The sequence below is a fragment of the Pelobates fuscus genome, chromosome 5, assembly GCF_036172605.1.
Source record: "Pelobates fuscus isolate aPelFus1 chromosome 5, aPelFus1.pri, whole genome shotgun sequence".
Lineage (NCBI taxonomy): Eukaryota > Metazoa > Chordata > Amphibia > Anura > Pelobatidae > Pelobates > Pelobates fuscus.
Window position 1 is genome coordinate 107124734 of NC_086321.1, and position 25025 is coordinate 107149758.

At 37.6% G+C, this 25025-nt stretch overlaps 1 protein-coding gene across 2 annotated transcripts in view; it reads right to left on the reverse strand.

Annotated features, from left to right (window-relative positions):
• Positions 1-4628: 4628 nt before the first annotated feature.
• The window catches only part of LOX (lysyl oxidase), a 51668-nt gene continuing 31271 nt past the window's right edge, over positions 4629-25025 (reverse strand). Inside the window, exons 3-7 of one of the 2 annotated variants that reach the window (XM_063454120.1) lie at positions 20839-20976; positions 13359-13515; positions 12400-12495; positions 12207-12322; positions 4629-7861 (exon numbers count right to left, since the gene is read on the reverse strand). In XM_063454120.1, the coding sequence (XP_063310190.1) occupies positions 7855-7861; positions 12207-12322; positions 12400-12495; positions 13359-13515; positions 20839-20976 (514 nt within the window). In that variant the 3' untranslated portion in view covers positions 4629-7854. Of the gene's footprint in view, positions 7862-12202; positions 12323-12399; positions 12496-13358; positions 13516-20838; positions 20977-25025 lie in introns of those variants that run through there. The other variant, XM_063454121.1, reaches the window with a different exon arrangement.

A 25025-nucleotide genomic window follows, 5' to 3' on the forward strand; every position in this document is an offset into this window, starting at 1 on the left:
CCAAAATCTCCTGGTAGATGACTGCATTGACCCTGGACATAATGAAGCACAGTGGACCAACACCAGCAGATGACATGGCTCCCCAAATCAACACAGACTGTGGAAACTTCGAACTGGACAAGCATCTTGCAGTGTGTGCCTCTCCATTCTTCCTCCAGACTCTGGGTCCTTGGTTTCCAAGTGAGATGCAAACGTTTCTCTCATCAGAAAAGAGGACTTTGGACCACTGAGCAACAGACCAAGTCTGATTTTCTTTAGCCTAGGTAAGACGCTTCTGACATTGTTTGTTGTTCAGGAGCGGCTTGACAAGAGGAATACGACATCTGAAGCCCATGTCCAGGATCCGTCTGTGTGTGGCGGCTCTTGATGCACTGACTCCAGCCTCAGTTCACTCCTTGTGAAAGTCCCCAACACTTTTGAATGGCCTTTTCCTGACAATCCTATCCAGGCTGCAGTCATCCCTGCTGCTTGTGCACCTTTTTCTTCCACATTTTTCCCTTCCACATAACTTTCTATTAATGTGCTTTGATACAGCACTTGGGAACATCCGACTTCCTTCGCAATTACTTTTTGAGGTTTTCCCTCCTTATGGAGGGTGTCAATGATGGTTTTCTGCACAACTGTCAGGTCAGCAGTCTTCCCCATCATTGTGATTCCTACTGAACCAGACTGAGAGATCATTTAAAGGCTCAGACACCCTTTGCAGGTGTTATGGCTTACTTAGCTGATTAGAGTTGGACACTGTGAGTCTAGAATATTGCACCTTTTCACAATATTCTAATTTACTGAGATTGTGGATTTGGGGTTTCCATGAGCTGTAAGCCATAATCATCACACGTATGTCAAATGATGGCTTGAACTATCTTGCTTTGCATGTAATGCGTCTATCTCATATATTAGTTTCCCCTTTTACGTTGCATTACTGAAAGAAATGAACTTTTGCACGATATTCTAATTTTTCGAGTATCACCTGTATACAGAACGTAAACAGAGTATGCACTCTATGGACTTTCACAATCTTACTCACTAAAATCAAAATGGCCCGGTCTGGAGTGGCATAATTATCCTGGGGCATTTAAACATTAAAATCCAGACACTGATCGAAATATTTATCAATGTTTAGATTTAGATAAACTACTCTCAAATAAACTTGAATGTAATGCAATGCAATGTATTTACAAATTCCATCCTAATCTACTTCTTGTGTACACCAGAAGATGGATCACAAAATTGCAATGCAAGCTCAATATTGTGCTAATGCTGAGAAAATGTGTTAGCTTGGCACTGATGCACCCTGAGATGAAGTAAATTCAATGAGTACTGCCCCTGGCATCTATATTTGCATGGTGTGTCTATGATATAAAATCAATTAATGTACATCCTAGGAAGAGTTTATACTATCGAGGACTATATTTATTGATAAATTAGGGTCCCAGGAAATCCATTTGAGATTTTATGATTGATTAGTTTTACCTTCTAAGGACTGGATTATATAATGCTTTTTAAAAAAAATGTATTATAGGTATTCTGGTTTTCAAGCGCACTCCTGTGAATTTATATATCGGTTTGCATATATGATAGGATTTTAGAGGTTTATTAAATTAATTTAATTTTTTTATTTTTTTTCAGTACTACCAATGGAGTATTTATTGTGTTGATGACATGTTGCCAACCTCAATAAACCGTTACTTCAGCCTCTGCACCTTCCCTCTTGCCCAACTCTCACCCACCCACTGCTTCACGTATCTCTGTTTCATGTGAACTAGCACTAGCCATGCATTAGAAACTTTGTGCACGTTTATGACATTTTCTATCAATGAGCAAAGTAATTTTTGTTGTGTGTATGTATGTGTGTGTATATATATATATATATATATATATATATATATATATGTTCAAAGGCCAAAGGCTTGTATTTATTGGGGGGAGTTTAGCTTTCCTATAAAAACCCACACCCCCTGCTTACCTTTGCCGTGCCGTTCAGTTTGTCTCACCCTTCTCCTTTAAACTCATTCTACCTGGGGGGCCCTCTTTTATTACAGCCCTACCCTTACCAACTTGTTCCATTAATGTTATTGCACGGCTTATATGTTACCGACCACATATATATATATATATATATAGATTGGATTAGCCGTATTAGTCCAGTAGACATGATGCCAAAATACCAGAGAATAATACATTTTTTTTTATTAAACTAACATAATATTTCAAAGACAAGCTTTCAAGAGTTTTCCTCACTTCCTTAAAACCTGAGGAAGAGAGGAAAGCTCTTGAAAGCTTGTCTTTGAAATATTATGTTAGTTTAATAAAAAAAGGTTCCATTGCATACTGCAATACTCTGGTATTTTGGCATTATATATATATATATATATATATATATATATATTATACACACAAACCTTTACACATATATACATATATGTTTACACACATACAGACCTTTACTCACATACAGTTGTAATCAGAATTATTCAAACCCCATTTAAAATCAGATTTATTTTCAAACTTTACAGACTTTCAGCTGTTTGAAATGAACAAATCTAACAAAAGCAATAAAGAAATAGCTTAACACAACAAATGCTTCAAGAGGTTTCTCAAAATTCAACTGAAAATGCAACTTATAATGACTTCTCCAGTCTCAAAATCATTCAACCCCTTCATGGCAAGCATCTTTAGTACTTAGCAGAGCAGAATATTGCTGTTATGACCTGCTGCAAACGTGATGCATATCCAGACACCAGCTTATGGTAGCGTTCTTGTGGAATCTTAGCCCATTGCTCATCAGCAATGCCCTCAAGTTCAGTAATGGAGTTGGGTTTGCGTGCTGCAACTGCCTTCTTCAAATTCCACCAGAGGTTTTCTTTAAGATTCAAGTCAGGTGACTGCAATGGCCACTGTAGAATTTCCCAGGACTACTTCTGCAAGTGTCAAAATTTACAGACTTTCATTGGTGGAATTTGAGGTATGCTTGGGATCATTGTCTTGTTGGAAGATCAAATGATGCCAAAGCTTCAGCTTCCTCACAGATGGCATGATGTTTTCTCCTAGGATTTCCTGATACTTAAATCTATCCATCTGGCCTTCCACACGTTGCAGGTTCCCAGTGCCACAGGATGTAAATCAGCCCCACAGCATCACCAAGCCACCAATATGCTTATCTGTAGGCAGAGTGTTCGTTTCAGTGTATGCAACATTCTTCTTTCTTCAGACATACTGCTGATCCATTGGCACAAAAGGTTTCAGTTTAGTTTCAATGCTCTGCAGAACAGACTCCCCAAGCTTCTGTGGCCTACTTTATATAATTTTGAGCATATTGTAGCTACCTTTTTTGTGCTTTTGGGTCAGTAGTGGTGTACGTCTCGGAGTTCTGGTATGGAAACCTTCTGTGTTCAGTACGCGTCTTACTGTGCTTACTGAAATCTCAGTGCCCGTTGCCACCAAGTCTTGTTGCAGGTCTTTAGAGGTCACTGAGGGTTTGGATTTGGACATTGCAAACAGCAGTAAATTTTGACAATAAATTTGATTACAACTGTATATATATCACATTTAGTAGTTTACTCCTGTATATTGAGAGGATTTCTATATATCCGTGTAAAGAGTAAATATTTTTATCCAGGACATTTTTTTTTTGTCTCCATACCCTTATTTCTTAGACCAACTAGTAAAGCACAGTAAATAGAATGACTTCCATTTCATCCCAAGATCCTATAATCATCTCCCCTACAGTGTTCACCAACCCACGCTTCAAGCAAACCAGCATTGTAATGTATTCCTGTCACTCAAACTCTTCCTACCTCAGGGCAGTTTTCTTCTTGCCTTTCAACCAACACAGCACTGCTTGAAGAAAGAGATTTAAAAAAATAAATATGTCAAAAGTCAATTATTGTTTCACCTGCTGACAGAGATGGATGCAAAATCTTTTAGTGTCTCCCTCTGTTGCTAAGCGGTGCTCAGATGGATGTCATTGATTTTTATACAGATTTTATACGTGGTTTGGTTTGTACAGTGCTGCAGCAGGGTGGCCAATGGTGTCTAAGCGACTCTACTTGCGCTGCAGATGTAAATTTCTTGAGCATGTAGAATGTGCATCCATGGCCGGCATGACTCTGTGTTGTCATTGGTTGAGTCGTGAATGTACATGTGCAATTCAAGTTTCCACAATTCCTATGACATTTCATCATACTTACCTGCTTTTTCTGTGTCTAATTCAAAACAAAAGCTGTTGAATGAGATAGTTGTCTTAAAGGGAAGTATTGAGGCCAATAGCTACGCATTCTTCTTGATCTACCAATCTAATGCTTCTCTGTGAGAAGCATTCTACATACACCGTGTCTGGTGTCAATATGTTTAGTCTAAGAGCCATTATTAGGCATTTGTACTATAAAATGTAATCAGGACTGGTTCTCAAAAATTGTACTGTTTTTATTTACAATGCTGCAGAGGCCTGAAGTAATTGCGGTGCTTGAACTGTCCCTTTGAAACACCTTTAACCTCTTAAGGACCAAATTTCTGGAATAAAAGGGAATCATGACATGTCACCCATGTCATGTGTCCTTAAGGGGTTAAACAATATGCGAACAACATATTAGACTTAAATATTTATATATAGAATTACTCATCAGGCATTACACACTTGAAAATGTTTTATTCAAGTAATTTTCACATGAATTTGCAAGGATAGTACAGACAAGTAAAACAAATATGAAAGTGCAAAAAAGAAATGGCTAGTGTTATAAATAGGAGATTAACTAATAAAGTTGTAAAGTTTCTATTTTTTTTTCAAGCAAAAGCACAATGAATGCAGAAGCAAGTGGTGTTTCACAGAATCGATCACAAATACAAATAAAGCTCTATCTCTTTGAGTTGCATAGACTTGTGTGGATTTCATTCAAGTTAAAATTTAGCACCAGTTTAAGACACTTCCACTACGACACATAAAGTACATTAACATGGTCACAATTGGGTCTTTCAGTATTTATTTATCCAATGTTTTGCTAGACACCACATATGTAAAAGATTCAAATATTGCTTCAAAAATTCCATGAATTTCCAGTAAATAAGAAATAAAGCATTCTTAAAGAATTAAAAGTGCATTACATTGAGATTGTCCATTAAGATACTTGCATAGTTAAAATGACTACCTGATTATCTTACAGATCTTGTGAATATAATTTAATAAAAATATATATATATATTTCCATTTAAAGCACTATAGATATTGGCTTCGACAGCCTACTGATATACTCTCGAAAATCATATTTAAAAAATGAAAAAGCATCTTTTACTTAAATGATGGTTTGATTGGTTAAAGTAAAGCAAACCTTGTTCTGTTCATTAGAGAAATCACTTTTTCGTGAAAAAACCCCAAACATGATTGGTGTGTGAACTGAAACCCATATAGCAAAATTCAGGTTAAAATAACCAGTTGGAGAATGCTTCCAAAGTGGCTGTTTTGCATGAAATTTTGCTAATTTGTCTCAACGTCTACTTTTTGTTGTTTAGTGAATAAACTCTTAAATTATGTAGAAGTGATAAACTGTATGTTTTACAGACCCATTATGAAAGTAATGCAAATTTTATTTAGTCTTAAAAACAAAATATTTGTTAGTGTGTGTAGGGTGTTTTTTTTTTTTACTGTCCTTATTGTCACTTCAGTTTAGCTTTATATCTTTATATTGAAATGCATTAATAGCAAAATGAATTATATCATGCATTTCATTATTTACAATGAAAAACTAATAAAAGCAAAATTGTATGAGCATTTTCACATCTTCAATATTATATGTAAATTAAAAATCATAGTGCCTAAATTAAAGGTGTTAATGTATCCTTAGCTAGACTGAGATTATAAAATGCAATGCCATATAAACTGACAATAAAAAACAATTTGTAATTGGACATCACATTTTTGTGATTACCTGCCACACAGTTCGATAAATCACATAAAATTGCCATAGTTTAGGAAAGTGTAAAGTACTTTTTAATATAGGAACACACATTTTATGATTGGCACTATTCACTACATATATTAAAAAAAAAAAAAAAAAAAGAATAGAGGGGAGAATGAAAATTTCAGCTAAAACTGAGCTTGTGACCTTCTAACCCGGTTGATTTAGAAATATTTTTATATTTAAGCCTACACTTCCAAGTCTCTTTCCCAAGTCAGTACGCCTAGTGAATAGACATCTTTGTTTTGTATAGCAAAACCCAATGTGTTTTAGTGTACACATATTCATTTCATATGGATTTATTACATATGTATGCTAGGCAGGTGTTTGTAGTTTAAGGGTTGAATTATAATCTTTGGAGTCTCTTTCCATCAGACCCACATTAATGTGGGTGTGCTGTTAACAGCAATATTTATTTTAATCCTCAGCACACATACAGTGTTTTTAAAGTTTTTGCCAAATCGGAAATATTTTAGCTATTTTTCATTTATGTAAATAGGAGCTTTAACACTACCTTATATGCAGCAATTTTTTTTTTAGATATAAATGATTTTATAAATAAAGTAAAAGTATCATGGGTTGTCTCTATCCTTTAATAAATATACCTGGTATCATAAGGTTAAAATCCAACCAAGCAAATGCCGGTATCTTAATTGGCATTGATATACTTGAACTGCAAAAAGACTCATAATACCAAACTCAGGTGAGCCAAGGCATTTCATAAGACATCATGGTGAAGGGCTTAATTTAAGGGCATGATGGTAAAAATAGTCCGCATAGAGAGAGGTGGAATCTGATTACAATTTAAATGAACAACACAGAATGTTAATATTATAAGTCAGATGGTCTGCATCTGGACTTGATCCTGCTTGAACAGATCTTTTTCTTTATCTATATAAATAGTGCCACCATCTAGACACAGACCAACAGACTTCTTTAAGGAAGAGTAAAGAAAGAATACCATATTGACCATATGTCCAGAACTGACTACTAGGGTGAATTTATTGGACTTCATAAGGTCAATCTGTGGAACTAGAACAAACCTGGTTGTTTTTCTAACACATCTTAGTATTATTGGATTGTTTTCTACAAATTTAGTGTATTCCTCCAGAATGTTTTATTTTTATTTTGAAACACATCTTGTACTCCTTCCAAAAGTAAGTATGGAAACTATCTCTGTTTCTTTCTTTGCCAAAAGGTCTGGTGGCTGTATCCGACAACAAAATGTGCCCTTAATTCATGGTCTCATGGAAAGATGGTCTCACTGGAGATGGGAGTATCGAGGGCTCCATTTCAGGAGATGCAATGCTGGGCTATAAAATATCACACATTGTCACAGTCACATGATTTAAAGTTCTCTGTAGTGCAGCACTGTGAACCTTTCACAGTATACACCTGAAGGATCGTAATCTTGAGGGGGTATTGCATGTTTCCCCCTGTATTCACAGCTCACCAGATAACCACTGCCAGTACCATACATGTACTCAAATTTCACAATGACACAAAGGTACTTAACACCTTCAACAAGTTTGAAAGGACAATATCATGCCGGCATATACTGAATCAAACATTGATTAAGTAAATAGCATCTTCACTTAAATGTAATGTCATGATAATAAAACATATAGACATATCTGATATCCTGATATTTGCCTGTCTAAGTACTTTAGTTGTCAAGTGTCTGTACCAAACAAATAGAACTTATTTTTACATAATTCAGATAAATGTTTCTAGTTGGAAACATTTCGTATAGTGCTAGGTTTGTCACACATGCGTAAAATCCAGTTTAGTTTTCACCAAAGTCCATATGCTTTCTTTGAAAAGTGTTTACGTCCAAATCTTATTCAATTACTTCTTTAGCTCCAGATTCAGTCGGGCCAGTAATCCATTCATGTATTGAATATTAATAACTGAAAGAAAAAAAATAGCGTTAAATGTTTGGTTCTGACAAAATGTTCACAAGAAGGAACAAAAAAAGAGTCACGTCTCAACAGGGCTTGGCGTATATGCCCTATTTTCTTAAAAAGTGGTAAAGCTGTTTTTCAGATTATGGAAAGTGTTTCGCAATACACGACTAAACTGATCAACTTAAAATCTCCTTTATCCAAATGGAAAATATGCAACTTTAGGAGAAGAATTGTCTTTATTTTGCCAGAAAACGAAGTACAAGCTATAAAGACACTGGCTTCGTTAATGGAATCAAGACTTGAAATGAAGGAACAGAAAAAGAAACAGTTTGCTCTTCCGTATTATAAAGTTTAAGTAGTGCATGGCCTCATTATTCCAATTTTGCATTGTTTGCAAAACAGGGACTGCAGCTTCACAGTTGTAGACAAAATGCAAAACGGTCAATTCAACCATGTAGACTACTGGTTCTCAGCCCAGTCCTCAAAGTGCAGTAACAGTCCAGGATTTGTGCATTTCCCAGTTCTGTTCCTATGAGAATACTGACAAAACCTGGACTGCACTAAAGAGCTGGTGTGCACTGAAGAATGGGATGGCGACCATTGACGAAGATTGTATGAATGTTCACAAAGCCAACTCAGCAGAACCACGTATGTTTTTTCTGTTTTGGGTTAAAATGTGTGCACTAGTATCTGTTTTGCTATACATTGCTTATACACATAATGAATGCCCCCCTGATATGACATGATTGTACATATCTTGTAATAGGCAAGTTTTTATATAAAATGTGATATTGTTACTTAGAGGGTTTGTCTTATCTTTGCACCAATAAAAACCACAGTACACTTAGCCTGTCAGTGAATGTTATATGTTATTGTAGTCAGCATGGACATTAAGGCAAAGGTTGCATGGTTTCTAGAAAAGTTATTTGAAAACATGCATATAACAAAACAGTTTCCTCCACGAGTCAAAGTATAAAAAATAAGGGGGTGATATTAAAGGTTTACCTCTCACTTAATTATTCACCCTAGTAAACACTATGGTAGCATGTATTGTAAATAATGCAGTGGAGGGCACTAAAAAATTCTCCTCTGCTGTACTTCCTTATTGCTGCATCTTTACCATCCACAATCCCTCAGGAGTCAACGTTTCAGCCGCTAACTGGGAAGTGTAGTTTGAGCCCGTGTGGTGTGCGCACACTATTTTCTCTGGCAGTGCAGTATGCACAGCAAAGCACATAAATGACATTGAAAGAAACTAGAAAGAATAAAAAGAAAAACAGAGCACAACAAAAGCTAGTTTTAGTTAGATAACAGGTGGAGCTATAATTAAGAAAGTGACAGTTTTTCTGCAACTTACAATAACCCCATGTACCCTCTGCCTGATAATGTGGTCTAACAGACAATAAATTGGTTTTGCCTAAAAATGTCACATCGATGTTAAAAAAATTGTGCACATTTGTACTTAAATGCTTACGTTGCTTCTAAAACTAGTCATTCATTGTTCAATTGTCAATTTCAGAAATGTAATAGGAAAATATATTTTTTTAAATTATAGTTTAGTTTTGATAGAAGACAAACTGTTTAAGTCAATCAGGTTTCTGTTTAAGGTGTATTTTTAAGCCAATTAATAACATAACATATTTTATAATTTACTTTTAAAGCTGGCTGGCAATTTACAGAATGGTTTATTTAATAAACTGTGATATGTGGTGTATTTAAATTCAAACTGCAAAGTAATAGCGTTAGAGTTGGCTGTCCAATTTCACATTACACTGTTTAGTAAATACACCACTTAGTAATGAACACCAAGAAGGCAGCTGTTAGCAGCAGTTTGAGAACTGGTTAGAGCCGCGATTGGAATGAATGAGTCAGAGCAGACAATACTATTGGAGCAGTCCACAAAGAACATTGGAGTGTTTGAAATGTATCCAGGAAAAATAAGAAAGGAATATTGAAACAGACATAATGAAACCTACTGCTTGTAGGAATTTCAAACGCATTACCTGTCTGCCTGTGGCTCATGGTTTCTGCTGTTTTAGTTCCATGCCATAATTTAGGTCATTGTCATTATAAACCAGTCTTAAAGCACACAGGATGTAAACTTTAATTGTTGATTTAAATCTACTGTAATATATGGGACTATATAAATGTAAAGGCTACTACTAAGTAAAATGTTACAATGTGTATTATAGTTGAAAATTGATTCCAATATCTGTGACACCAAGCTGAGTTTGAGATGGTTTAAAGGAACAGTATATTGTGTTTGGAATAAACCTGTATTCTTAAATGGACACGTCAGATCCCTAAAGCACTTTAGTTTGCGTAAGTGCCTTATGTGTGAAAAGTGTGTCCTCTTTTTTTCATTTTGCAAAATTCACACTTTTATAAATTAACCTGGCCACACCCCCTTTGCTCTTAAGCAGGCAACATGTCATGTTACTTCCTGGTTTGGTTAGTTCGCTGGAGCTAAACTCAAGAGGCAGCAATTGCCCATAGCACTTGACTCGAAGGACTTCTCATTGAGCTGCATTAGGAAGTGTGTGATTGGACAGCCACAGAAAGTCTGGGTGGAGTTAGAAGGGGAGGGCTAGGTTTAAAACTACAGGACCTCTGCATCTGGACAATTTCATTAAGGTGAATTAGTCAAATTGTTTTAAATGATTTGTGATAGCTAAACTTAAAAATGCATACATTATACATTATTTTGAGGGGAAAATACACCTTTTAGCATAGAAAAATACATAACTACAAAGCTGGGAGAACTTGTGCCTATGGGTCATCAATATAATATGGAATATTTTTTATAAAACACGTCCTACCAAGTGGAGTTATTTAAATTACAATAGAGACTGACATTTTTCGTAATCTGTTCTAGTTATTAAAATGATTTTCTGATTGTCGGATGTCCTCTCCAAAAACGTCTGTCTATTCAAAGTCTTCTTCTTTTTTTTTTATTTTATTATCTTTATTGGAGTTGTACCTCACATTTTTCCATAAAATAGTTTCTAATCAACTGCAAAATAATTAACCAATTATTATTATGTTGGATTTATTAATATTGCTATTAAGAATGGGTTAAATGTATTTTAATTGCTAATCTTACCTATCATAAGTAGTCACATCATTCCCATAAATGTGGGTGTTTGTGGTTGGAATCCTCCGGTGAATCACATAGAAGTGAGAGCAAAAAGCAAACATTTCCATTGACCCACATGGAAGTGAGAGCATGTGGAAAATGACCAAGGATTTGGTAATTCTCCTACTCAGAATCATCAGTGGAAAGCTAAATTGTACAACTGATGTTGTGCCACATAGATTTGGAAATTCACAATATTACCTGGTCCTTTTTTGTTGGAAGATGGAAGATGCAAATTGACCAAATGTTATGGAATCCTTCCATCCAAAGGTTGTGAGCTAGTTACTGCCTGGTATTAGCCTTTCATTACAGCACAAATGAAGTGAGGAAGCAGAGTCCTCCCTATTAGAGCAACCTTTATTTTTTTTACAAGTCAAAAAGACATGCCTAAGCAGAGGTTCCTATCACCGCTAATCACCATGGAGATCATGTGTTGTATCAGAAGGTCACCAGAATTAGTAAAATATATATGACACTTGTGGTCTCCATAGTAGCAAGTGGGAAAAGACAGCCAATCAGGTACAGAGTTTTAGTAAAACCCTTCCTATAAACTGTGGGGGGGATTCAGTCAGTAGACTGCTAAAATGCTCCAGTAACTGTCGGAAAAAAACGTCTCACCTTTGGACCCCAGAACAATCACAGAAAAACACACTGCAAATAATTGTTGAGCATCAGTGGTAAATCAGGTCCACTCACTCCATTTAAAATGATTATAAACTAAAATCAGGTTGATTGGTGGGAGGAGAGTCAAAAACATTTGGCAATATGGTCATGTCTTTGAGCTAAAAGTTGCCTATTGCTTCTGATGATTTTTAATAATTTTTACTTATTCTATATTTAGCAAATATGTATTTGCAATATATGAAAAATAAAAGTGTCCTTTTAGTTAGTTTAATTAGCTTCCCCCTGTTCTTGACAGGCCATTACCTGGCTGGTATATAATCGGTTTCAGTGGTTCAGTGGTAAATTAATCTAACTTATGGTTTGACATTTAGGATTAACTACGCACAGAAACGGAAATTATAAATAAGTAAATCAGTTTTAGAAAATCATTTCCCATCATAACTTTTTTGCTGGACTGTACATATTTATAGTTGGAAAATAGATCACTAGATGATAGATTATCTACTGTATCAAGAGTGTAATACTCAAATCTGAATATGGAAAGTAAAGCATACATTCTAAAGATTGATCTGGATAAATTATACTTACGGAGAAATTGAGCAGCTGGAAGCATACACATGATTTCCAGTCAATTGTAAATCGCAACGAACAACGTTGTTAGAATAATCAGACTCGGGGACTATGTAGCTTGGATTCACACTGACCTGTTAAGTAAATAAATAGCTTGAGTCTAGAGTGTATTGTATTGTATGTGACAAATGAAAGCATGTTGTATAAATACCTTTAATATATAGTTTCCAGGTTTTACATCTGTGATATCAATCCACTGGCAATCAATATCAGCATTGTAAGTGTCATAGCACCCAGGACTTAAGCCCTAAAAACAACAAAGATAAAATAATTTAAAAAATATAATATTTATTGTTATTGGTTTGTATTCTTCAAATGAATTTAATTTTCCATATGCATTACTGGGAGCTCCCAGCATTCACCCCTACTCTCTAGTCATTAATCTCAGGGTCTATTGAAAAATGGCAAGATGGTAGGATCACACGTTTGTTTTGGAGAGTTCAAATTATACTGGAGGACTGCCGAAGATCCAGGTTTGTATCAGAAAAATACACAGGTTGGGCAGCTCACATTTCCCATTAATCAAATGAATATCTATTGAAGGTATTATGTAATCATCTTCCAATTATGGAGAAAGTTCCTTTTCAAAAAGGATGGTAAAAAGTTAACATTAGTTATGCAAAATGGCAACGTCTATAACATTGTATGGTTGGCAAACTTGATTTTACACATCTACTTTTATTAAACCTAGAGATAGATATATAGACAGATAGATAGACACATCTGTAGTTTTAATGGGATGATATATAATATTTTTTTTATTGCAATGACATTGTCATACAGTCACAAATTAGACGATACTCATACCTCAGCACCCTATATCATGTCAATACATTATTGCGTTTTAAATAGTAAATAGGCAGCATTTGATGCATCTAAACTAAAGCATCTTATACTAATGGACCTAGCTACAGTTATGTCTTAAGACTAAGTTATATCATGCAATGTGTGCCTAGAGTATTGGACTGCTATTTAAGAAAGATATCCCTTGCCCAGCACTGTATCTTTTATGGATTATTAAGGGTATGGAAAGAGTGAGCTAACTTCGTTATCATTTCTGAATCATGGGTTAAATGTACTTTTGGGCTAAGCTCCAATCAGACAGCTTACCTGAGTATGAGCCGTACAAGCAAATCTTCTATAGTATCCATAATCACAAGAGGTATCTTCTAGACAGAAGCTTGCTTTGTGACCTTCAGCAACTCTTCTGTGGGAACTTGCATCAAGTAAATCATAATGGCTAAACTCATCCATGCTGTGATAATGCCTGTGAATAAAGACAACTATATCAGAATACCATATACAATAAGTGGCGTGTAAGCAGGCATCTCATATTCTAAACCTTTAATATAGACGTCTTTCCTTATGTTGGCAATAGTGCTGTGAAAACAAAACTATATGTAAAACCTTCTAATGAACTACTACACTACAACGATACAACTGCAAGTCAGCAACATTGTACCTACATCACATGACTTTGGGGAAGGAGCCAACAATCCAGTTCAAGTCCTTCTAGATCACTCAAAACTTTCCTGAATTACCTCCAGGTGTTCCCGAAATACAGTTCACATCATACACAGTCTAAAGTGGAAATATGAGGTAAACGTATGATCACCAGAATCTGAGGTTCCTCCTAAGGTAGGCTATAATTCTTCTTGGCTATTCGCAACTAAAACACAACCCATGCTGTGGTTACTATACAACTTGGCATAAAGACAGTGTCCACCAAAGAGTACATATGATCTTTAATTTACTGTGCCAGGCTGAAATTTTAGTATTACTTTTTTTTTTTTTTTTTTTTTACTTTTGTTCATGTTATTATGTATTATAAGAGCATAAAAAAGGTACAGAACTCATTTACTAAATACAAAATGCATCAAAATAACTTTAGCTTAATGAAGATGTTTGGGTTTAAAGACCATGCCTGTGCAGTCTCACTGCTCAATTCTCTGTAATTTAGGAGTTAAATCACTTTTGCTGCTGTTTATGCAGCTCTATCCATATCTTCCCAGCCTGCATTAAAAAAGGGATTTAATTTTCAATCGGATATTAACTTGCTTTAGAAGTTTTTATCTCCTGCACCGTAAATTGAAGTTTAATCACACACAGAAGGCTCCTGCAGGGCGCCTAGGAGGCTGTTAGAGCAAGAGATAAGAAATTCTAGATTAAACAGACTGTGCAATAAAGGAAACTAGAATATCTAGGTTCCTTTACAGAGAAAGGATGTGAAAATTACATGCATTAATGTGTGAATAGGGCTATATAAACAAAGTGATTTTACTCATAAATGGCAGAGAATTGAGCAATGCTGATCATCTGAAGTTAAAAGAAAATTAGCACAAATCTCATTATGTTTTCAGAGAACTGGCTAACCATAGTCCTAGCTATTAAAGGGCACAACATAATGCATTTTACAGTATTTCTCTCTTTTCAAATCTCTTTAGTTTTGCTTAAAATGCTGTGCCTTCATCTTCACTCCTTTTCATAAAGCAACTTCCTTATTAGATATATTCTGTGTACATACTCCACTCAGCCAATGAGAGACCAGTGTGAGCTGAACTGGTGACTTGACTCCAACTCCACCCAATCACTGTCTGTATAGTATTTCTAAGTTGGGCTATGCGGACAAATAAGAGGACAGTGACTGACTATGAGGCTGAGTGATGTCATTTTCGAGTCCTGTCCCACCGTCCTGACTTAGTTCCCTGTTGTCCCGCTTTTGGGGACACAGTACTGTCCCCAACAAATATACCGTGAGCAGTCCTCTCTGCAGGGTGTGCCTTCAGTGGGATGGCTAAAATGAATGACAGGAAGCCTGGCATGTATTTACACCCGGCTGAACTGCCAGTAATGTAGGCAGGCTCTCCCCCTTTCTGGGCAAGCCTACTCTTTCCCCCTCCCACCAGTGTCCTGATTCTGGGACTGCCAAAATTGGGAGGTATGTGAGTACATACTCAAAATACATGTAATAAGGATGTTACTTTGTGAAAAGAGGTGGCTGGAGCTGCAGAAAGTTGCAAAACATTTTTCTCTTTTTTTAAGCAAAATAATGAGATTTCAATTTGAAAAACACGGCATAAATATGAGACCAAAATCTATCAAATGCACTTAAGTTATGTTGGTGCCTGGAGTATGACTGCAGTGTCCTTTTAAGGGCCCAAAGCCATGTGAATTATGACACTCATTTGACAGTAAGTTAAAGTTGCTAACTTACTCACCAGGCACTGAATGATCATGATGATATTTGCAGTCCACATCAGTATGGGTGTCAGCAGATTGCAGACATGATCACATTTTTCCTTCCTACAGTCTTTTATACCTGCTACAATTTTTTATTTGACTTTGGTACAGTCAAAATAACATAAAGCTATGTTTTTATTACTGAACACAAATGCTGAGCAAAGATCTTTTTAAAACAATAGTTGATTTACTTATGCATTCAGAGAACATATGTACCTGTACTGCACAATATCATATTTATGAAATATTCATTGGTTAATAAAACTGAAAACGTATCAAGTTACATCTCAAAGACAGACAAGAGGTTGGGGAATGTGAAAAATTAAAACACGACCTCGATTAAATTCAATGGGAAAACTTATTTATTTAAAGATGCAGATATGAATCATCGAATACTTGAAAATTGCAAAGTGGGCAAAAAAAAAAGAATTGTTTTCTGCCATACCAGATTTGCACTTCACTAAACAAAACCAGATGCTCAGATTAGCATTTTTATAATTTCCTGTTCTAAATAGCAGTATAAAATATAACATTTTTCAATACAGAGTGACAACGCTTTGACAAAACCATCCCCTTAAGGCTCACGAAAATTGGATGGAAATTCTTTTCACGCTAGCAGTACATTCCAAACAAGTTTGGTATTGTTTAAATAAGCCTGATTTATTATATACTTTATTCTCTGATGTCATTGTTTTTCTTATTAAACACATTTGCATATTATTTTTACATTTTATGTTATCTCAAGAAGACACAAAACCATAATGTATAAATACAAGATCATAAATAATATCAACCCGCTGTGCATTATGTTCAATGCCAAGGCAATATAACATATATAATGAATTTTAGTGTATAATGAAAGGGTTACTGTGCTATGGGATTATTTTTCAGTGTTAAAGTACTAAACAGTGTTAAATCAAAATAACTTGTTTTGCATTATAACTAACCATGTGTATGGATAAATCAATAACTCAGACCAATATAGCATTTCCATTGGTAAATAAAATAAAGTGTACTCACATGAAAACCTTTTTTCAATTTATTTCATAGTTTCTTTTGTGATGAAGAATTATTTGATAAAGTTTTTTTATTTTTATTTTAACAAAAATGTTCACAGTATTATGTGACACAATAATAGGGTTGCCACCTGGCCGATATTTTCCTGGCATACATTGCAAAAATACCAGCAATGCAAAGGCAGGCATATTTTTCTCTCTCGACTCATTATCATTATGTTCGGTCTGAGGGAGCCTGATTTCTGCATGGCCCTGTTCCCCCCTTAGATTGAACACAGCAATCCAAGGCAGATGGAGAGGATGAGGGGAGAGTGCTGAGAGAAATGGATCCAGTATAGCAACATGGTGTTACACATTGCAATATGCACATAATGGCACTCATTGCCACACACAATCACATTCACACAAGTAGGGACACACTACTATATGCGCACTTAGACACAGCATACACACAATGTCACACTGCTATACACATGCTCAGACACAGTATACACACACTGCTATACACACACGCATTCAGAGAGTATACACACAATTGCAAACACTGCTACACATAATACTACACACACTAGAAACACACTGCCACAAACATACAAAGCACACACACACTCACTCAGACACATGACACACACTGCTAAACATACACACACCCACACTCTGAAGCACTATACACACACACTGCTAAACATACACAATGCTACATACACAAACATAGAACACACATTGTAATTAATTTAACGATTAATTGAATTTTCCCCTTCCAAATGTTATTTTTTTTTTATGTAAATCTCTGTGATGTTCTGTAACATCATATGATGTCATACATATAGAATTAATTATGCAAATTAGCATGGCCGGTATTTTTTTGCAAGGAAGGTGAGAACCCTAGATTCATATGGAGCAATTCCTTTACAAAGCAACAAAACAATATTTATTTTGCATGGCATTCTGTATATTTTGTTTAGTGAGTTGTCGTTTAGTAAGCAGCCCTCGAAGGTTCTGCACATATTTATAATGTTCAATGTATAATGAGGATAGATGGGAAAAATGAAAAGTGTCTCATTGTGTGCACGTCAGTCACTAGCCTATAGTTCAGTCAATCACTAGCCTATAACGGGCACTCTACATATACTAGCTAGTCAATGTCCTAATGCATGCTGGGAATAGCATGTTGAGGCCCCACTGTCTGTTGCTGGATGCCAGATGACAGAAATAACAAGTCAAAGAGGAATTCATTTCTGGAACGCAGCCAATCTTGTATTATGTTAGCAGGGCCATTATAAATGAGAAGAGGCTTTGTTTTAAATACATACAATCAGTGATCTATACTTTAATCACATTTTATACCTATTAAGAATAAGTTTATTTTCTTTAGCAATCCTAAAACATACTGTGTTATTTTACTGTAATAAAGTTTTGGGATTTTTAGTGACTCTTTAAGCATCATGTTCGGACCTGGCAACAAGCAGACAACATAAATTCTTTATCTAGAATTGTGGTCATGTCATTGAAAAGTCCATATTTCAATATGGAATATTGAATAGTGTTGGAGTAACTTCAGATGTTTGCATGCAGAGTAGATCTACAATGCCTGTGTGATGAAATATGTGATGTCTATGGGGATTTTCAACCTGTGGTGTCTATAACAGGAACATATAAAATGCCGAAACACATGTGGACACTGTATAATGAGGTTGGGAATGAAACAACCTGAAAAATGTTTATTTAGAGTAACTGGTAACTTTGGGCTGATACCTCCAGCTCTCGTTGTTTAGGCAAGAGCCACTGGCGACCCGGTATGTACGCCAGTGTGGCCAGCCTCTTCTCCTGGGGGGTCCAGGAGTTGGCCACCTCAGGGCCCCCCGAGGCTGGCCCTGATGCTGCTGGGCGGCTGGCTGACGTCATTCCGGCTCCGGCATCAGTAAACTGCGCGCGAGGGAGCTGGGCAGAGAGCGCTCAGGCGCGGTGACCGGCCACCCAGCAGCACCACTGGACCCCAGGAAATCCCCTCAGCTCTCCCAAAGGTAAGGAGGCTGGGGGATCCAATTTTAAAGAAACGTATGTGTGTGTGTGTGTGTGTGTTAGTGTTAAAGTGTGTGTTAGTGTTAGTTTTTGTGTGCCAGTGTGTGTGTTACTGTGTGTGTCTGCTAGTGCGTGTCAGTGAGTGTGTTAGTTTTTGTGTGTGTGTTACTGTGTGTTAGTTTTTGTGTGTTTGTTATTGAGTGAGTGTCTACTATTGAGTGTGTCTGCTAGTGAGTGTCATTGTGTGTGTTAGTTTGTGTGTCAGTGAGTGTGCATGTGTGTTATTGAGTGTTAGTTTGTGTGTCTGTTAGTGTGTGTCTGTTAGTGAGTCTGTTTGGTGTCTGCTAGTGAGTGTGTGTTTGTCAGTGAGAGTGTATATTTTGTAAGTGAGTTTGTATGTGTGTGTGCGTGTCTGTCTGTCAGTGAGTGTGTATGTATGTCTGTAACTGAGTATGTCTCTGTCAGTAAATGTGTGTGTCTGTTAGCTAGTGTGTATGCGTCTGTTCGTAAGAGTATGTGTGCGTGTGTTTAAAACCCCTTCAGCACTTACCTTTCTCCAGTGCCGGACTCCCTTGGCGCTGGGGATCCTTCCGCCCCGATCCGCCTCTCAGCTCCGCATGCGCGGCAAGAACCACGCGCGCATTCAAACCGCCCATAGGAAAGCATTACTCAATGCTTTCCTATGGACGTCCAGCGTCTTTAGTGAGAATAACGGAAGCGGCTCTAGCGGCTGTCAGTGAGACAGCCACTAGAAGCTGGATTAACCCTCTTTGAAACATAGCAGTTTCTCTGAATCTGCTATGTTTTCAGCTGCAGGGTTAGAACTAGAGGGAACTGGCACCCAGACCACTTCATTGAGCTGAAGTGATCTGGGTGTCTATAGTGGTCCTTTAAGTGTATGTGTATCTGCATGCACTGGCATACATACCGCGGTCGCAGGGGTCACAGCCCTGTGACACTGCTGTGACCAGGTGCCAGCCGCCATGTGTTGTGGTCCCGGCCCGTACAGAGTAAGTGTGCGGGGGACGGGGGCCCATGGATCAATTTTTGCATTGGAGCCCCATGGGTCGTGTGTACGCCACTGGCAAGAGCACACACTAAATTAAAACCAAAAGAAGACAGGAGAGCAGTGCAACTAGAAGTGCATTAGTGGAATGCATTAACCACCAACTACAGTTTTTCACCAGATTAAATAACCCAATGTATAATTTTGCAATTGGTTTATCTTGATTAAGCAGACTCCACCTCATTTCCGATATAATGCAGGATCCCTGTTGCATTGACTAACAAACAGTTTTTGAGCAGTAACCATAAACAGGCTTGCAGGGGACAATCTAGCAGTTATGTTTGGCTGCAGTTCCATATATGACCACAGAGAGGATATTAACAATTTCTCCATGCAGGAAGATATTTGTCAGTCCTATTGGCAACAATAGCACTGACTTGATTGGTTATTCCAAGGAACATGACAACTTCAGTGATTTGATGTGGTCATGGTGTCTCAAATCTGTACATGCAGCATTTTGCTATGAAACTGCACAAAGCGATGACCTCTGGCAGTGTAATTGGGGTGTCATTAGCCAGCCAGGTCGTGACCTTATTATGGGATATAAATCGCCCTCCTGGTCATCACAGGAGGGTGGATTTGGTGGATTTGGTTTAAGATATATTTATGGCTCCTGGCTTTGGGGGGGTGGAGCCTTGGAAAGTAGATATGGTTAATATGTTGGTTTGGTTTAAAGTTATGGTTTTATTATTATTATGGTTGTCGATGTTTCATTGGAATTGTGAAATCCGTAATAAAGGTTCACGGCCATTCTCCAAAGTGTATTATTGAATCTATTAAATAAACAATTTGATAAAATAAGTTGTTTGTGTTTATTTCTAATATGTATCATTAAGATTTGAACATTAAAACCTCATGTCAGTTATTAACTATTGGCTGAGAGCAGTCCACTGATGCTCTCAGCCAATGAATAACAACAACAGAAGCCATATGCAGAAGCCATATGTACATCACCAAAGCAGCCGGGAGCTTCAGAGCCCAGCAGAGATGCGGGTAAGAGGGTACGCCATTGCATGACAATTTCCCCATTACCAAGGAAATGGGGCCAGGGTGCTTCTGGTTCCATTCCCTGGTAATGGGGGATGCCGTGGTAATACGGGCTGTAGTAGTTATAAAGTTTTAAGGTATACATGTGTATTTAAGAATATAATTGGCACTTACTACCTATGGTATGATAACTTGTGAAAAAAAAGATTCCCAAAGCAACCCAAAAAAACAATGTAATAAGTGAAAAGAGATAACTTACTGATGACAGCTGTGCCATTCCCAGGAGTATCGTGGCCTGCTTGGCAAAAAGTCAGCTGTACCTTGGTTTTTTACTCTTTGGGGGAATCGGAGAAGCACTCTCTGGTCATAGTCCCTCACATCTGAGCGGTAGGCTGAGCTGGAGTAATGAAAAACATAACATTATAAAAAAAGCTTTGAAAAAAATACAAAACAAAACAATACTGTCAAGAAACAATATGTGAAGTAGGCCATGTAGTAGAAAGAGCTTCAAGGTCAAAGTTTTGTCCCAGCATGCTATTTTCATATCAATAAAACAAAAATAAGATTGAATATGTATTTACAAACAAACATCATAACACAGCTTTCTTTCCAATAGAAACACTGAATACTTTACAATGTTTTAGGTGGGTACATTTACATATGTGCATATTTTAGGAGGATTTACCAAGGTGCAGAGTGTTAAATGATGAGCGATATTCTATTGGTTTACATGATGATTGCTCCCTTTCAGCTCTTTGCCCCAAAATAGGACCTGTTTTTGATAAATCTCCCCATTATGTGTACCTTGTTAACTGTGACTATTATGTGCAGTTAAATGTTTCTAAAACTACCCAAGTCACCTTAAAAACCACAAAACAGGCACCATGTTCATTTGTGTCATTGACTGCTTTTTTTGAAAGACTGGTTGAGTAGCTATACAATATAGTCCTATATTTGCATTTGCCCATGTTTTCGACATTTTACCCATGGTCTTTCCACACCTGTTTATACCCGCCCTACAAAAAGCTTGAATTTTTTATATTTTTAGGGCGAGATGAGAACTTATAACTGGTTGGATGTGGATCTCAGAACGTGGAATTCAGGTGGTGTAACCTCCATTAGAATGCAGATGGCTATGCAACAGAGAAAATAACAGACTTTTATTTAAAAAAAAAACTTAGAATACTATTTAACAAAACTACATCCATGGAAGTAAAAGGAAGCCTAATTTGTACTATGGGCATCAAAGTTTATCAAGCCATTGTCTTGGTACTAAAAATCAGAATAAATAATAAACTTGCCAGTGAAGAATACACATAGAACATTTCTCAGAAATGATCAACAGTGCAACAGCAATGAGCAAAGTTAAATGAGGATTAAATATAAACCCTAGCCAAATAACTGTAATAAACGATACATAATGATAGCAGTGCTCTGATGCAATTATATAGATATGACTTCTTCTACCATGTGCATGTATATAAGTGATACAATATCAAGTAGAGCATCATTATTATTATTAATATTTTTATTGTAGCGCTGTACAATCATAGTAAACACTACAAAATCATATGGCTCATACTGGCACATAGACTGAGCCAGCAGCATGGTGCAGCCTGTGTACATGAGGATGGTGCAAGCCACCTTGCTACATGAACACTGTATCCTCATGAAAATGAGTATCTGGATTGTGAATCGAGCTGTGTTTCAATACCTTACGTGTTTTTTGAAATCTCACTTATATTTTAAATCTTAAGGTAAGAAACCACCTTTCCAGAACAAGCCCCATGATGCTTTGCCAACTCTTACAGGGAGTGCAGAATTATTAGGCAAATTAGTATTTTGCCCACATCATCCTCTTTATGCATGTTGTCTTACTCCAAGCTGTATAGGCTCGAAAGCCTACTACCAATTAAGCATATTAGGTGATGTGCATCGCTGTAATGAGAAGGGGTGTGGTCTAATGACATCAACACCCTATATCAGGTGTGCATAATTATTAGGCAACTTCCTTTCCTTTGGCAAAATGGGTCAAAAGAAGAACTTGACAGGCTCAGAAAAGTCAAAAATAGTGAAATATCTTGCAGAGGGATGCAGCACTCTTAAAATTGCAAAGCTTCTGAAGCGTGATCATCGAACAATCAAGCGTTTCATTCAAAATAGTCAACAGGGTCGCAAGAAGCGTGTGGAGAAACCAAGGCGCAAAATAACTGCCCATGAACTGCAACATCACTGGAGTGCCCAAGAGCACAAGGTGTGCAATACTCAGAGACATGGCCAAGTTAAGAAAGGCTGAAAGACGACCACCACTGAACAAGACACACAAGCTGAAACGTCAAGACTGGGCCAAGAAATATCTCAAGACTGATTTTTCTAAGGTTTTATGGACTGATGAAATGAAAGTGAGTCTTGATGGGCCAAATGGATGGGCCCGTGGCTGGATTGGTAAAGGGCAGAGAGCTCCAGTCCGACTCAGACGCCAGCAAGGTGGAGGTGGAGTACTAGTTTGGGCTGGTATCATCAAAGATGAGCTTGTGGGGCCTTTTCGGGTTGAGGATGGAGTCAAGCTCAACTCCCAGTCCTACTGCCAGTTTCTGGAAGACACCTTCTTCAAGCAGTGGTACAGGAAGAAGCCTGCATCCTTCAAGAAAAACATGACTTTCATGCAGGACAATGCTCCATCACACGCGTCCAAGTACTCCACAGCGTGGCTGGCAAGAAAGGGTATAAAAGAAGAAAATCTAATGACATGGCCTCCTTGTTCACCTGATCTGAACCCCATTGAGAACCTGTGGTCCATCATCAAATGTGAGATTTACAAGGAGGGAAAACAGTACACCTCTCTGAACCAGGGGCGTATTAGCCGCGAGGCAAACAAGGCATTTGCCTTGGGCGGCATTTTCCAGGGGGCGGCAAAAAAAGCCGCCCCCAAATGCCCAAGGCAAATGTCTTGTTAGCCTTGCGGCTAACAGACATGCCGGCGGGCTGCTGGGCGATCGGGCGGAACTGCCTGGCGGGCGGCCGGCGAGGGAGCACTTCCCCTGAGCTGTCTGCTCAGCTCCCTCGCACGCCGCAGAGTGAGGCTGGGAGGCGGAGCCGGAATATGACGTCATATTCCGGCTCCCAGCCTCACTCTGAGGCGCGCGAGGGAGCTGAGCAGACAGCTCAGGGGAAGTGCTCCCTCGCCGGCCACCCGCCCGCCAGGCAGTGCCGCCCGATCGCCCAGCAGCCACTGGACCACCAGGGAGGAAGAGACACCCCCCTCCCCAGCATTCCCAAAGGTAAGGAGGCTGGGGGGGGTGTTAAATAAAAAATAAAAAAAATGTGTTAAAAATAAATTTTAAAAAAAGTGTTACAAATAAATTTAAAAAAAAACGTGTTAAAAAATAAATAAAAAAAAAATGTGTTAAAAAAAAAATAAAATAATTAAAACAAATGTGTTAATGTGGGTGGGTGAGTGTGTGTCTGTTAGTGTGTGTGTGTGTGTGTGTGTGTGTCAGTGTTTGTGTCTGTTAGTGTGTGTGTGTGTGTGTGTGTCTGTTAGTGTTTGTTTCTGTGTCTGTTAGTGTGTGTGTCTGTGTCTGTTAGTGTGTGTGTCTGTTAGTGTGTGTGTGTGTGTCTGTTAGTGTGTGTGTGTCTGTTAGTGTGTGTGTGTGTGTCTGTTAGTGTGTGTGTGTGTCTGTCTGTTAGTGTGTGACTGTGTGTGTCTGTTAGTGTGTGTTTGCCTGTGAGTGTGTGTGTATGTCAGTGAGTGTGTGTGTCTGCTAGTTTGTGTCTGCTAGTGAGTGAGTGTGTGTCTGTTAGTGAGTGTGTTTGTCAGTGAGTGTGAGTGTGTCTGTTAGTGTGTGTGTGTTTCTGTTAGCGAGTGTGTGTGTGTGTGTGTATTTAGAATGCGGGGCGGGGGGAAAGGTTGGCTGGGGGTGGCGCGGGGGGAAGGGGGGGCGACTGAGTTTTGTCCTGCCTAGGGCAGCACAAAACCAGGATACACCACTGCTCTGAACAGTGCAATGTTGATGGTGAACAGATCAAAACACTGACAGAATCCATGGATGGCAGGCTTTTGAGTGTCCTTGCAAAGAAAGGTGGCTATATTGGTCACTGATTTGTTTTTGTTTTGTTTTTGAATGTCAGAAATGTATATTTGTGAATGTTGAGATGTTATATTGGTTTCACTGGTAAAAATAAATAATTGAAATGGGTATATATTTGTTTTTTGTTAAGTTGCCTAATAATTATGCACAGTAATAGTCACCTGCACACACAGATATCCCCCTAAAATAGCTAAAACCAAAAACAAACTAAAAACTACTTCCAAAAATATTCAGCTTTGATATTAATGAGTTTTTTGGGTTCATTGAGAACATGGTTGTTGTTCAATAATAAAATTAATCCTCAAAAATACAACTTGCCTAATAATTCTGCACTCCCTGTAGTTTGGCAATAAAT